A 15,150-nucleotide genomic window follows, 5' to 3' on the forward strand; every position below is an offset into this window, starting at 1 on the left:
TGGGAACAGCATGAAAACTGATGGAAATGAGGGTTCACGCAAGAAGATATCAGAACTGTAAAAGCACAGAGGATTGACACAAATGAGGAGAACCATCAACATGGAACATTATTACCAGATGGAGCAGTGTTGGTGAGGGAGGAGGCAGTATCAGTGAACAACATTTTGTTTAGATGTAGGATGATGGATTCATCCAGAAAAAGTTAGGATATAAATAGGTTATAAGGGATTAGTTTTTTACAGAGTGATCTGCAGTAGTAGGCAATAGGAAACGCATAATGAAGTGGCAGGGTGGTGGTCAGAAATAGCACTGGGAAGGGAACAAAGATTGTGGAGTGGTGGTTGAAGTTATTTGGCCCGAGTTACTAAGTTGATGAATCGGGTATCAGGAAGTGGGATGCACTGTTGGAGTTGCTGCTGCAGAGTAGGCAATCCAGGACCATAGAACCGTTGAAGGAAAAGAGATTGGGGAGGCAGTTCATAGGCTGGTAGGGCTGGGGGAATGGGTCAGCCTCATTAAGATAAAGGGGGTGGACAATGAACAACATAGATTAGGAAGACTATAGAAAGGGATAAGATATGAAATAGTGGAGAAAGCTGGGGCCAGAACATACAAAGGATCAAAGTGGCAACCAATTAGTCATGGTGAGCACAGAAATGTAGTTTAGGCATACGCAGACAGGCCAAAATAATCAAATGCACACCATGAAATATTCAAGATCGGGTCATGAAATATGCATTGCAGAAACATGAAAATGCAATGTAGGATTGTGAGAGCTCTGTCACAGGACCATGAGATTTATAAATTAGAATCAGGAGATAACTAAATCACCTTCTTTTGACATTAAAAAAATATTTGGATGAGCATTTGAAGTATCATAACATTCAAGGATATGGGACAAGTGCTGGAAAATGGGATTAGCGTGACTTTATTGGGAGTTACTGTTGGAGTAGACTCGATGGGCTGAAGGGACTTTTCTGCACTGCCTGACTCTACGACTCGCAGTTTTACAAGACAGCTGATATTTAACATCCCTGAGATAGTTCTTCTAACGTGAAATATATGTATAACTATTCATGTATATTAGAAGTGATATATACTCATATAAGGACATTTCAGAGGAGCTATCAAGAATGTATACATATGAAAAGTGTATAAAGGGTGTCATCAAGGTGTAAGAGTGTTTCTAAAGGTTCAGGGAGGAATGGCCTTCAGATACTTTATGCACCAGTTTCTGAAGTGACCAAGACTTTAGCTCGAACATTGATCTCGCACAAAAATACCATCTCGCTGAAGGAGTTGATTATTTAAAAATTCATTTATGGGATGTGGGTATCACTGGGTTGGCCAGCATTTATTGTCCATCTCTAGTTGCCTTCTTGAATTACTGCAGTCCCTGAAGTGTAGGTACACCCACTGTGCTGTTAAGTGCGGGGGGGGGGGGGGGGGGGGCGGTTCCAATGCCAGTGAGGAGAGATAGTTTTCCAAGTGAGGATGGTGAGTGACTTGGAGAGGAACCTTCAGATGGTGTTGTTCCCAGATGTCTGCTGTGCTTATCCTTCTAGATGGTCATGGGTTTGGATGGTATTTGGATGGTACTTGGTGAGTTCCTACAATGTATCTTGTGGGTGGTACACACTGCTTCCACTGTTCATCGGTGGTGGACGGATTAAATGTTTGTGGAAGGAGCAGAAATCAAGTGGGCTGTTTTGTCCTGGATGGTATTGAGCTTCTTCAGGGTAGTTGGAGCTGCACTCATCCAGACAAATGGAAAGTGTTCCATCAAACATCACACTCTTGACTTGTACCTTGTAAATTGTGGACAGGCTTTGGGGGATCAAGAATTGAGTTACTCACCTCAGGATTCCTTGCCTCTGATCTACTGTTGTAGCCACAGAATTGATGTGGCTAGTACAGTTCAGTTTCTGATCAATGGTAACCCTCAGGATATTGATAGTGGGGGATTCAGTGTGATATTCCCACTCATTGTCACGAGGCGATAGTTAGACTCTCTCTTGTTGAAGATGGTCATTGCCTGGCACTTGTGTGACTGAATATTACTTGTCACTTGTCAGCCCAAGCCTTGATATTGTCTAGATCTTGTTACATTTGAACATGGACTGCTTCAGTATCTGAAGAGTCGCAAATGGTGCTGAACATTGTGCAGTCATCAGCAAACATCTCCATTTCTGACCTTATGATGGAAGAAAATTCATTGATGAAGCAGCTGAAGATGGTTGGGCCAAGACATTACCCTGAGGAACTCCTGCGATTATGTCCTGGAGCGGAGAAGATTGACCTAAAACCAACGCAGCCATTTTCCTTTCGCAGGATATGACTCCAATCAGCAGATGGTTTTCCTCCTGATTCCCATTTACTGCAGTTTTGCTAGGTCTCCTTGATGTCACATTTGGTCAAATGCTGCCTTGAAGTTGAGGGCAGTCACTCTCACCTCACCTTTGGCATCCAGCTCTTTTGTCCATGCTTGAACCAAGACTGTAATGAGATCAGGAGCTGAGTGGCCCTGACGGAATCCAAACTACGTGTCAGTGAGCAGATTATTGCCGAGTAAGTGCCATTTGATACAGCTATTGATAACCCCTTACATCACATTACAGATGATCGAGAGTAGATTGATGGGGTGGTAATTGGCTGGGTTGGATTTGTGCTGTTCCTATGTGCAGGGCATACCTGGGCAATTTTCCACATTGCCAGGTAGATGCCAATGTTGTAGTTGTACTGGCATAGCTTGACTAGGGGTGCGGCATGTCTGGGGTACAAGTCTTCAATACTATTGTTGGAATATTGTCAGGGACCATAGCCTTTGCAGTATCCAGTGACTTCAGCTGTTTCTTGATTTACATAAGAACTAGGAGCAGGAGTAGGCCATCTGGCCCCGCTAGCCTGCTCCGCCATTCAATAAGATCGTGGCTGATCTTTTTGTGGACTCAGCTCCACTTACCCGCCCGCTGACCATAACCCTTAATTCCTTTACTGTTCAAAAATGTATCAATCCTTGCCTTAAAAACATTCAATGAGGTAGCCTCAACTGCTTCACTGGGCAGGGAATTCCACAGATTCACAACCCTTTATGTGAAGAAGTTCCTCCTCAACTCAGTCCTAAATCTGCTTCCCCTTATTTTGAGGCCATGCCCCCTAGTTCTAATTTCGCCTGCCAGTGGAAACAACTTCCCTGCTTCTATCTTATCTATTCCCTTCATAATCTTACATGTTTCTATAAAATCTCCCCTCATTCTTCTGAATTCCAATGAGTATAGCCCCAGTCTAGAAATCATAGAAACCCTACAGTGCAGAAGGAGGCCATTCGGCCCATCGAGTCTGCACCGACCACAATCCCACCCAGGCCCTACCCCCACATATTTACTTGCTAATCCCTCTAACCTACGCATCTCAGGACTCTAAGGGGCAATTTTTAACCTGGCCAATCAACCTAACCCGCACATCTTTGGACTGTGGGAGGAAACCGGAGCACCCGGAGAAAACCCACGCAGACACGAGGAGAATGTGCAAACTCCACACAGACAGTGACCCGAGCCGGGAATCGAACCCAGGACCCTGGAGCTGTGAAGCAGCAGTGCTAACCACTGTGCTACCGTGCCGCCCGTCTACTCGGTCTCTCCTCATAAGCCAACCCTCTCAACTCCGGAATCAACCTAGTGAATCGCCTCTGCACCCCCTCCAGTGTCAGTATATCCTTTCTCAAGTAAGGAGACCAAAACTGTACACAGTACTCCAGGTGTGGCCTCACCAGCACCTTATACAGCTGCAACATAACCTCGCAATTTCACTAGGAGTGAATCAAATTCGCTGATGACTGACATCGGTAATGTTGGGAACCTCCGGAGGAGGCCAAGATGGATCATCCAATCGGCACTTCTGACTGAAGATTGTTGTGAATGACTTATGTTTTGCATTGATGTGCTGGGCTCCTCCATCATTGGGGATAGGGATGTTTGTGGAGCCTCCTCCTCCAGTGCGTTGGTTAATTGTGCACCACTATTAATCATTGGATGTAGCAGAACTGCAAGAGTTTAGATCTGATCCATTGGTTCTCGAATTGCTTAGCTCTGTCTATTATTTGCTGATTATACCTTTTAGCACGCAAGTAGTCCTGTGTTGTAGCTTCACCAGATTGGACACCTCATTTTTAGGTATGCCTGGCATGCCCTCCTGCAGTCTTCATTGAATCAGGGTTGATCCCCTGGCTTGGTGGTAATGGTAGGGTGGAGGAAATGCTGGGCCATGAGGTTACAGATTGGGGTTGGGTACAATTCCGCTGCTGTTGATGGCCCACAGCGCCTCATGGATGCCCAGTCTTGAGTTGCTAGATCTGTTTGAAGCCTATTCCATTTAGCACAGTGGTAGTGCCATACTTGAGGGAAGGTATCTGCAATGTGAAGACAGGTCTTTGTCTCCACAAGGACTGTATGGTAGTCTCTCTTACCGATACTGTCATGGGAGGACAGATGCATCTGCAGCAGGAATGGAGGATTAATAAAGCTCTTGATTGATAACTGAACTGTCAGCTAGTGCCCATTAAAGAGACTACATGACATTTTTGTGGCCAACACTTCAATTAATCACCCGTCGTAACAGCGACCAATTGAACTAGAGTTAATAAGTCATTGATGAGGATTGCAAGCATTACTTAAAATGATGCTTAGCTTTCACTGTTCATTTGCTGTTGGAGATTTGAACAGGACTTTTGAGATATTAGGAGACTTTCTAGCATATCAACACTTATTCCAGAAATTTTCTGATGACCACACCTAAAGAGAATGACCCTGTGTGCTATTCTACTTGTAGGAATCACGAGAGGAAGAGGAAGTCTTGGCCTTGTTAGGATATGGAATGCAGTGGAAATGGAAGCACCTGTTGCTGCAGAAGAAAGGACAGGAAGTAATGGGTATCCTTCGAGCTCTGGACCCTTGTACCACAATTCCAGTACTCAGTACGAGAATCTGTGCATCCTGTACCTTAACGCCTGAACCATCCTGATAACTACTACTGAGCGTCAATCAGTGTACTCAACACCTTTGGTTGGATTCCTCATAAACTACTCAATGGAAGTTTATGTAGTTTTAACAGGCAGTATTTTCCGGCCCAGCTACCACTGGGATTGTCCAATCCTGCCACAAGTAAATGGACTTTTGGCTGTGCCACTGCATCTCACTGCATCAGGTTACATCGTGCCAGGTTCCACCATAGCAGGGCCGGAAAACCCCAGCCAACACCTTAAGACAAGATTAAACCATAGAAATCTCTAAGTGGACCCAAAATTACATATTAAATCCAGATTTTCAAACAGGTATGTCTAATTAGCATAGTACCCACTTCTGTTTTCACTCTTTTGCTAAATAACCACCTCAGTTGTATACTATTCAATCTCACATGCAGGATTAATATTGGACACTAGTGTGTTCGGTACCTTGTGAATCCAGAGTGATGTCTGCACACTCCCAGTGGTTTGGAGATGACGATGGAGCAGAGTTTCCCAACAGTACAAGTCCACATATGTGGCCTGTTTCAGCGAGAAGTTTCCGGGAGGAAAACAGGTGATTTGTGATTCTGAAAAATAGACAATGAACATATGATTTTTCATCTACTTTCTGGATTTCTGAGACTGGTTGTAAGGCTCTTGATCATTTCTGATCAGCAAACACTGGAGCCCAGGACAATGTTCGGTAACTTCTCACTTTCAGGTATCAGATTCCAATGGAATGTAGGTAGAAAATGTAAATATTACTGGGTTTTGGACACAGGCATTAAATATAAATGGCTGGCAAGTGAAATTTTGTTTGTCCAAATTGTTGGTTCAGCCAAAATTGAAGTATATTGGGGGTGGTTTTTGACAATCAACAATTTGTGCATCAGAACTATGGAATGAATCATTAAAGATCCCTTAGGATGGCACTGGAAATGAAAATGTATGATGAAAAAGGCTCTAAAACTGGGATTATCTTTCATTATCATAAGAAAGTTAATGATGTTTTGGCAATTATGTAAGATTTTGAGATGGAAAATTAAGAAGTTACTCCCAGGAGTTGTTGAGAAAGGATCATCATTGGAAGGAGCAATGTTGCAGAAATATTTTCAAGGAAAGGTAGAGTGAACAAAGAACAGTACAGCACAGGAACAGGCCCTTCAGCCCACCAAGCCTGTGCTGACACATGACACCTTTCTAAACTAAAGACCTTTTGCCGCTACGTGATCCATATCCCTCTATTCCATGCCTATTCAGGTGTCTGTCAAGATGCCTCTTAAACATTGCTATTGTATCTGCTTCTACCACCACCTCTGCAGCACATTCCAGGCCCTTAGCGCTGTCTGTGTAAAAAACTTGCCTCTCACATCTCCTTTAAACTTTCCCCCTTTTAAACCTATGTCCCCTAGTAATTGACATTTCTATCCTGGGAAAAAGACTCTGACTATCCATACCTCTCAGTTTTGTAAACTTCTATCAGATCGCCCCTCAGCCTCTAAGGTTCGAGTGAAAACAAACAAAGTTTGTCCAATCTCTCCTGATAGCTAATACCCTCCAAACCAGGCAACATCCTGGTAAAACATTTCTGTACCCTCTCCAAAATCTTCACATCCTTCTGGTAATGTGGCGACCAGAACTGTGCACAATATTCCAAATATAGCCGAACTCAAGTTCTATACAGCTACAACATGGCTTGCCAATTTTTATACTCTATGCCCTGACCGATGAAGGCAAACACAGTAAGAGTTTTAACAACACCAAGTTAAAGTCCAACAGGTTTATTTGGTAGCAAATGCCATTAGCTTTCGGAGCGCTGCTCCTTCGTCAGATGGAGTGGATTGAAGACAAGCCATGCACCTTCTTGACCACCTTATCCACTTGTGTTGCCACTTTCAGGGAACTGTGGACCTTTACAGCTAGATCCCTCTGTATGTCAATGCTTCCAAGGGTTCTGCCATTTACTGAATACTTCCCTCCTGCATTAGACTTTCCAAAATACATCATCTTGCATTTGTCCAGATTAAATTCCATTATTATTTCTCTGCCCAAGTCTCCAACCTATATAGAACATAGAACATAGAAAGCCACAGCACAAACAGGCCCTTCGGCCCACAAGTTGCGCCGATCACATCCCCACCTCTAGGCCTATCTATAGCCCTCAATCCCATTAAATCCCATGTACTCATCCAGAAGTCTCTTAAAAGACCCCAACGAGTTTGCCTCCACCACCACCGACGTCAGCCGATTCCACTCACCCACCACCCTCTGAGTGAAAAACTTACCCCTGACATCTCCTCTGTACCTACCCCCCAGCACCTTAAACCTGTGTCCTCTCGTAGCAACCATTTCAGCCCTTGGAAATAGCCTCTGAGAGTCTACCCTATCCAGACCTCTCAACATCTTGTAAACCTCTATCAGGTCACCTCTCATCCTTCGTCTCTCCAGGGAGAAGAGACCAAGCTCCCTCAACCTATCCTCATAAGGCATGCCCCCCCTGCTGTATCCTCAGGCAATCCTCCTCACTATCTGCAGCTCCCCCATCTGTAAACTTACTAATCAGACCACCTACAGTCGCCTCCAAATCATTTCTATATATATATATTACAAACAACAGGGGTCCCAGCACTGATCCCTGCAGAACACCACTGATCTCAGATCTCCAGTCAGAGAAACACCTCTGTCTTCTATGACCAAGCCAGTTCTGTATCCATCTTATCAGCACACCGTCGATCCCGTGTGACTTCGCCTTCTGTATCAGTCTGCCATGAGGGACCTTGTCAAAGGCCTTGCTAAAGTCCATGTGGTCAGCATCCAGCACCCTGCCCTCATCAATCATCTTTTTCACTTCCTCAAAAAACTCAATCAAGTTTGTGAGACATGACTGCCCTTACATAAAGCCATTCTGCAGTCCTCTGGGACTTCTCCTGTGACTAAAGGAGATATAAAATTTTGTACAAAGCCACAGCAATCTCCTCCCTCACGTTCTTCAGTATTCTGGGATAGATCCCATCAGGTCCTGGGGACTTGTCGATCTTAATGCTTTTCAAATCACAGAACACCTTTTTAATATCGACATGCCCTCGAAAATGAACATACCCCAGACTCACCATCCACCATGTCCTTCTCCTTTGTGAATACCGATGCAAAGTATTCATTAAGGACTTCACCCATTTTCTCTGGCTCTACTCATAAATCCCCTTCTTTGTTCTTGAGTGGACCTACCCATTCCCTATCTACCCACTTGCTCCTTATATATGTATAAAGTGCAATATGGAAATTTCAACAGGCCTTCCATGAGACAAGGGCAGAATTTTCACCCCAATATGGGGATGGGAATGGAGGTGGATAGGCAGTAACTTTGCACCATCAGCCAGAGTGGTGGTTTGCCAGCACCATCTCACCCTTGAGCCATTTTCCCAGAAAGCTACCTGCGGACAAGCCAATTAGGGTAAGATTAAGGCCAATTATCAAAGATCAATTGGAGGTTTCCATGGCAGCTGCCTGGAAATGACCTCCCACAGCAGTCTGTGGCATTACCATTGCTGAATCTTGGCAGTTATCATTAACCAGAAACATCTCAACCAGCCATAGAAATACTGTGATTACAAGAACAGGTCAGAGACTAGGAATCTTGTGGTGAATAGTTCCCTTCCTAAATACCCACCATCTACAAGGCACAAGCCAGGAGTGTGATGAAATACTCTCCACTTACCTGGATGAATGCAGCTCATATAACACTCAGGAAGCTCACCATCATCCAGAGCAAAGCCACTTGATTGGCACTCCATCCACAAACAATCATTTTCTCCACACCACGGTGACAGCAATGTATACCATGTACAATATACAATGCAGGAACTCACCAAGGCTCCTTTGACATCGCCTTCTAAACACACAGCCTTTACCATTTAGAAGGACAAGGGCAGCAGACCACCACCACTTGGCAGTTCCCCTCCAAGCCACTGACCATCCTGACTTGGAAATATATTGTTGTTTCTTCACTGTTGCTGGGACAAAATCCTGGAACTTCCACCCTAACAGCACTGTGGGTATACCTACAGCACATGGATTGCAGGGGATTAAGAAGGCAGCTCACCACCATTTTCTCAAGGGCAATTGGGGATGGCAATAAATGCTGGTCTAGCCAACGTCACCCACATCCCGTGAATGAATTTAAAAGAAGACTTTGCTCCCCAATACCAACGGGCCAAAGCTACAGCCGTCAGTTACCCTGTGGAGGAGCTTCCCTTTTACAATACCAGCCTAGTAGCTGTGATTATTAATTTTATTTGTGTTGCTGAAAGGGCACCTCAAGATGAAAGTGCCCTCTCCCCTTTACCTGGAACGGCAGACTTCAGCTCCTCCCATGCTGCAGGGGCTCCCATTGGTTCTCCAGCATCAAGAGCCAGAGAAGCAGGAGACATCCCTGCCCCAAGTGCTGATCCTCTGCCATTCTCCAATTAAAGATGCATCAATTTCTTCAGTCAAACATGAATGTATTAATGGCTGCATGGCACATTTAAATAAAGCACAATCCTGAATCTGTGAAAATCGGGGCTGTAACTACTTCTCCCTCAGTGGGCAATGGAATGGGAGGGATTGGAAACCAGAAAAAGTCACTACGTTGGTTTCCTGAACCCAGAGGGAAACATCTGACCTGTGATTTAGGCAAAGTGAAGCAGACTGTGTCAGGAAGAGACAGAAAGTTAAATAACTGGCATTCATGACAACAGCAACAGCTGTGCAAAATAGAAAAAAGTTAAAATTAAAGGCATTATATCAGAAAACATGAAGCATTCATAACAAGATTAATAAATTAATGGCACAAAAAGGAGATAAATGAGTTTAGTCATGTAGCCATTAATGAGACGTTGTTTCAGTGTATCTAAGGTTGCCAACTCCATTTTCTGGGTGTGTGACAAGTGGAAAAGATAACCAAAATGGAAAAGGAGATGGGCGAGCTTTGATCATAAAGGATGAGATAAAGGTAGGAGAAGGATCTTAGCCCAGAAAATCAGGATATAAAATCACAAGGGTAGAAAATACTGTTGGGAATAAGTTGCCTGTCCCTGAGCAGTAATCAAATTGTAGGACAGAATATATATCAGGAAATTGGAGGAGCATGGAATAAGTGCTTTAATATTACACTCGGCAATCAAAGTAGTTTCAAAGAGGAATTTGTGGCACATATTTAAGACAGTTTTCTAGAGCAACATGTTGAGGAGCCAGTTATGGGATATGCTATTTTAGATCTGAGATTGTGTAATGATACTGGGTTAATTAATAACCAAATGATCATCTGGAGAATTGTGATCATAATATGATGTAAGTTTATGTTAAATTTGAGATTGATGGGGTTATGTCCAAACTTAAGGTCTTAAATTTAAACAAAGGCAATTATAGAAATGTGAGGATCAAGCTGACTATGATAGATTATGAAATTAAATTAAAGTATATGGTAGATATGGATACAGTAGCTATGCATTGGCAAACATTTCAACAAATATGTCATAATTCTCAATGAATATAGATTCCCTTGCAGAATAAAAACTCAACTGGAAATATGGTATAATCATGGCTAACTAGAGAGTTAAGGTTAGTTTTAGATTAGAAGAGACTTACAATGTTGTCAGAAATCCCCACACCCCCACTTCTTGCCTTCAAACAACCATGCAACCTCAAACAGACCATTGTCCGCAGCAAACTACCCAGCCTTCAGGAGAACAGTGACCACGACACCACACAACCCTGCCACAGCAACCTCTGCAAGACGTGCCGGATCATCGACACGGATGCCATCATCTCACGTGAGAACACCATCTACCAGGTACACGGTACCTACTCTTGCAACTCGGCCAACATTGTCTACCTGATACGCTGCAGGAAAGGATGTCCCGAGGCATGGTACATTGAGGAAACCATGCAGACGCTATGACAACGGATGAATGAACACCGCTCAACAATCACCAAGCAAGACTGTTCTCTTCCTGTGGGGGAGCACTTCAGCAGTCACGGGCATTCAGCCTTGGATCTTCAGGTAAGCGTTCTCCAAGGCGGCCTTCACGACACACGACAGCGCAGGGTCGCTGAGCAGAAACTGATAGCCAAGTTCCGCACACATGAGGACGGCCTAAACCGGGATGTTGGATTTATGTCACATTATCAGTAACCCCCACAGCTTGCCTCCTGGGCTTGCAGAATCTCACTAGCTGTTCTGTCTGGAGACAATACACATCTCTTTAACCTGTGTTTAATGCTCCCTCCACCCACATTGTCTGTACCTTTAAGACCTGGCTGGCTTTAGGGATTCGCATTCTAATCAGTATTCTGTAACTTGATTTTGTGTCTGTGCCCTGTTTGAGAGCACATTTCCACTCCATCTGATGAAGGAGCAGCGCTCCGAAAGCTAATGGTATTTGCTACCAAATAAACCTGTTGGACTTTAACCTGGTGTTGTGAGACTTCTCACTGTCAGAAATGGTGGCAGGCTTGAGGATTGGGAGGATTTTAAAAATCAGCAAAGAATTATCAAAAAATTGTTACAGAGGAAGAAAATACACTATAAGATTAAACTAGCAAGAAATATAAAATCAGATTGTATGAGTTTTTACAAGTATAAAAGGAAGAGATTAGCAAAAGTAAACATAAGCCCCTTAGAGGCAGAGATAGAAGAAATTATTGTGGCAAATAAGGAAGTGGCAATGACATTGAAAAAATATTGAGTTTGTCTTCAAGGTGCACAGTAGAAGACAGAAAGAACATTTGAGAAGCAAGGGTCATTGAGAGTGATGAACTTAAAGTAACATCAATAAAGAAAAGTTACTGGAGAAATTAGCGGACTAAAAGCTGACAAATCCCTTGAAAGTGATGGCCTGTATCCTGGATTTTAAAAGAGGCGACTCGGGAATGTATTGGTTTCGATAGAATTCTTTAGATTCTGATATGGTCTCACTGGAGTTTAATGTAGAAAACACAACCCCTCTGTTCAATAAAGAAGTGGGAGAGAAAACAGTAAGCTATAGACTGGTTAGCTTGACGTCAGTCATTGGGAAAGTAAAATCTGTTATTAAGGACATGATAAGACTCTGGAAATATCACAATATGATTAAACAGAATAAACAACAGAAAGGGAAATCAGGTTTAACAAATCTAAGAGATTTTTTTGAGAATGTAACTCACAGGTAGATAAGGGGAAGCCTAGTGTACAGATATTTGTATTTTCAGAGGGCACTCCTCAAGGTGCCACAAAAGAGGTTATTGCACAAGAATCGGGCTCATGGGATTTGAGAAATATTGTTCTTTTCCTGATTATAGAGCGAGGTTGATCTGCAGAGGCATCAATTTTCCTTCACCTTGTGCGGTGTCATTATTTTGATTGTCCCTCCCTTGAGGTATTTTCCATTTGTCCCCTACAACCCTCCCCTGTCAGAATTTGTTGTGTGCTTGTGTCAAGTTTTAAATGATGTCTCCATGTTTCTAGAGAATATTTGTTAAGTTACATTTGCAAGATTCATTGGAACAGACATCAAAAATTAGATCAGAGGATAGGTTAACAGATAGAAAATAGAATCGAATTAAACTGACCATTTCCCAGGTGGTAACATGTGCCCTCTGGAAAATGGAGTGCTGCAAAGATCGATCAACATGAGTGACTGCAATGAGGGAATAGAAGGTAATGTATCCAGGTTTATTAACAGTAGAAGGAAAAGAAAACTGTGGGAAGGAACTGCAAAATTTATATAAGCAGGTGAAGTCATTTGGCAGGAAGTAACTTGGAGCATAATGTGGAGGTCTGAAATTTCCTCTTTGACATGAAGAATATTTTCTGAAAGGTCAGACGCTGATAAATGTTGTAATGCAAGTGGATTTTGATACCCTCGTATTCAAATCACAGAAAGTTAATCTGAAGGTACAATGAGAAAACCCTTTATTGTAAGGGGTTGGAATATAAGAATAAAGAGTCTAATGATGGCTGTGAAACCCATCTAGTTCACTGATGTCCCATTTGTTGCAATTTTTGTTCCCCTGCCTAAGGAAGAATTTACTTGCCAAGGGTGTGCAAAAAATAGTCATTTGCTCAGATTTTCCAGTCCCCATGGTGAGTTTTTGGGTGATGAAGGAGCCTCACCCTTGGCTGCCAGTGGGATCTTCCAGTTCTAACGTAAAGAGATGTGGTTGCACAATCGTTGAGTATATTCAAAGTCAATGGCCATGTGCATTGCTCACTAGCCGCACCGCCAGGGAATCTGTCACTGGGACTTGCCTTTGGCAGGGCCAGAAGATCCTGCTGGCAGAAAGGGCTGGAAGATTGTGGCCATCAGATCAATTTTTGGGATGAGAAGGCTGTCATGTGAGGAGAGATCAATTATCAATCCTTATTCTTTGAAGTTTAGAAGAATGAGAGGTTAATATTTCCGAGACACAAGATTCTAAGAGGGTTTGATAGCGTAGATGCTAAAAGGCTGTTTCCCTTGTCTGAAGAATCTAAAGATAGGGGTCATAGTTTCAAGGTAAGGGGACGAGGAGAAATCGCTTCCCTCAGTGTTTTGAACCTGTGAAATTTTCTAATGTAACGAGATGTGGTTGCACAATCGTTGAGTATATTCAAGACTGAGATTGATAGATTTTTGGGCACAATGGGAATTAAGGGATATGTAGCTATGGCGGGATCGTGGAATTGATGTGGAAGATTGGCTGATCTTATTAACTGGTATAGCAGCCTTAAGTGGTCAAAAGACCTACTCCTGCTCCTATTTCTTGTGTTCTTCCTAAAAAAAAAGTAATCGGAAGGCCTAATAGAATATTGGATGTTAACTTATGGAGCTTAGAATGCAAAAGTGAGGAATTCTCCTGGTTGCACCTTGTCTACAGTTTTGTTTTGGCCACTGCATCTGACAAAGCAGAAATTGGCAGCATGGATTCACCAGAATGATGCTAGGACTTAAAGATTTAGAAGATGACTATGATGTTGAGGGGGGTCAATTGAAAAATTCAGGACTAACATTGTTCGATTGTTGTTGGTAAACGTATTAAGAAATGTGGAACAAAGTGGGAAAATAGAGTTGAGGTACAGATCAGGCATGATCTAATTGGATAACAGCCTTGAGGGGCTGATAGACCTACTCTTGTTTGTATAGATTGAGAGCTTGGAGTGAACATAAGGGTGGCATACACAGGAAAACCTCAGTTACCCACAGAAAGGTATGACCATTGCCTCAACAGGTGGAATAAACACATCACAAGAACCAGTAAAGGCAAACTCAAACAAACCAATCTGAATGGTTTAAATTATCTACTGCTCTGGATTCCTAGTTTCTTATCCTTCATTAAACAGCCTTTAACTAACCATTTCAAAGGTTTAACTGATTATTGGATATCATTTAACATGCATAATGCCTTAAACAAGCATAGATTGACCATCAACAAACTAACTTTGCATTAACTAGCCGTTTCGGAAGCATCAACAATGTATCCAAATTGATCTTACCATATTCAGTAACATGAGTAATACCTTAATAATCCATTAGCTAATTATTAATGTTCATTTGCTAACATTAAACCATTGATTAATGAACCATTCTATGATTAATTTTAAAGTTACTGAAACCAAGCAGTTTGAGACTCACTGAGAGAGATTTCTTTCGCCAATGCAGCCGAGACCAGGAGAAGAGGAAGTCCCACAGAGATAAATTTAATCATTCGGTCAGTGGCCAGCTCTAAACGCAAGCCCTTGGCCCGTAAATCCTTTGGTTCCCGGATGAGAGAATCAGATAAAATAAACTCTGTTGCTATACTGGCAAAAGACATTCTGACTGAGAATGGGATTGACAATAACGACAGATATTTAGAGCAACACAGGCACAGAAAGGAAAGGAAAAATTTAACCAAAGCAATGAAAGATCCGCAACGCAAATAAAATGAGAACCACGCTAATTCAGAGAGTTTTGTTTTAAAATAAAATAGAGAACAGGGAAGCATGAAATAGTTGGTGTTCAGTTCACATAAGAGGAGAGATGCAGCAAAGCAGTGGGACTGATGGGATCTGACTACTAGGAGATTATATAGGAAAAGGGGCTGGACCAGGACTAATTACAAACTTCATAGTGCCAGGAACCAGCAACCTTGTCATATAGTGGAACCAACT

At 42.7% G+C, this 15,150-nt stretch overlaps 1 protein-coding gene across 1 annotated transcript in view; it reads right to left on the reverse strand.

Annotated features, from left to right (window-relative positions):
- Positions 1-14,842, reverse strand: part of LOC144480014 (pannexin-3-like) — a 57,160-nt gene extending 42,318 nt beyond the window's left edge. The window contains exons 1-2 of the mRNA XM_078199164.1: positions 14,633-14,842; positions 5,451-5,590 (exon numbers count right to left, since the gene is read on the reverse strand). Of these exons, the coding sequence (XP_078055290.1) occupies positions 5,451-5,590; positions 14,633-14,813 (321 nt within the window). The 5' untranslated portion in view covers positions 14,814-14,842. The remainder of the gene's footprint in view (positions 1-5,450; positions 5,591-14,632) is intronic.
- Positions 14,843-15,150: the final 308 nt, after the last annotated feature.

This window comes from Mustelus asterias, chromosome 27 (genome assembly GCF_964213995.1).
Source record: "Mustelus asterias chromosome 27, sMusAst1.hap1.1, whole genome shotgun sequence".
Classification (NCBI taxonomy): Eukaryota; Metazoa; Chordata; class Chondrichthyes; order Carcharhiniformes; family Triakidae; genus Mustelus; species Mustelus asterias.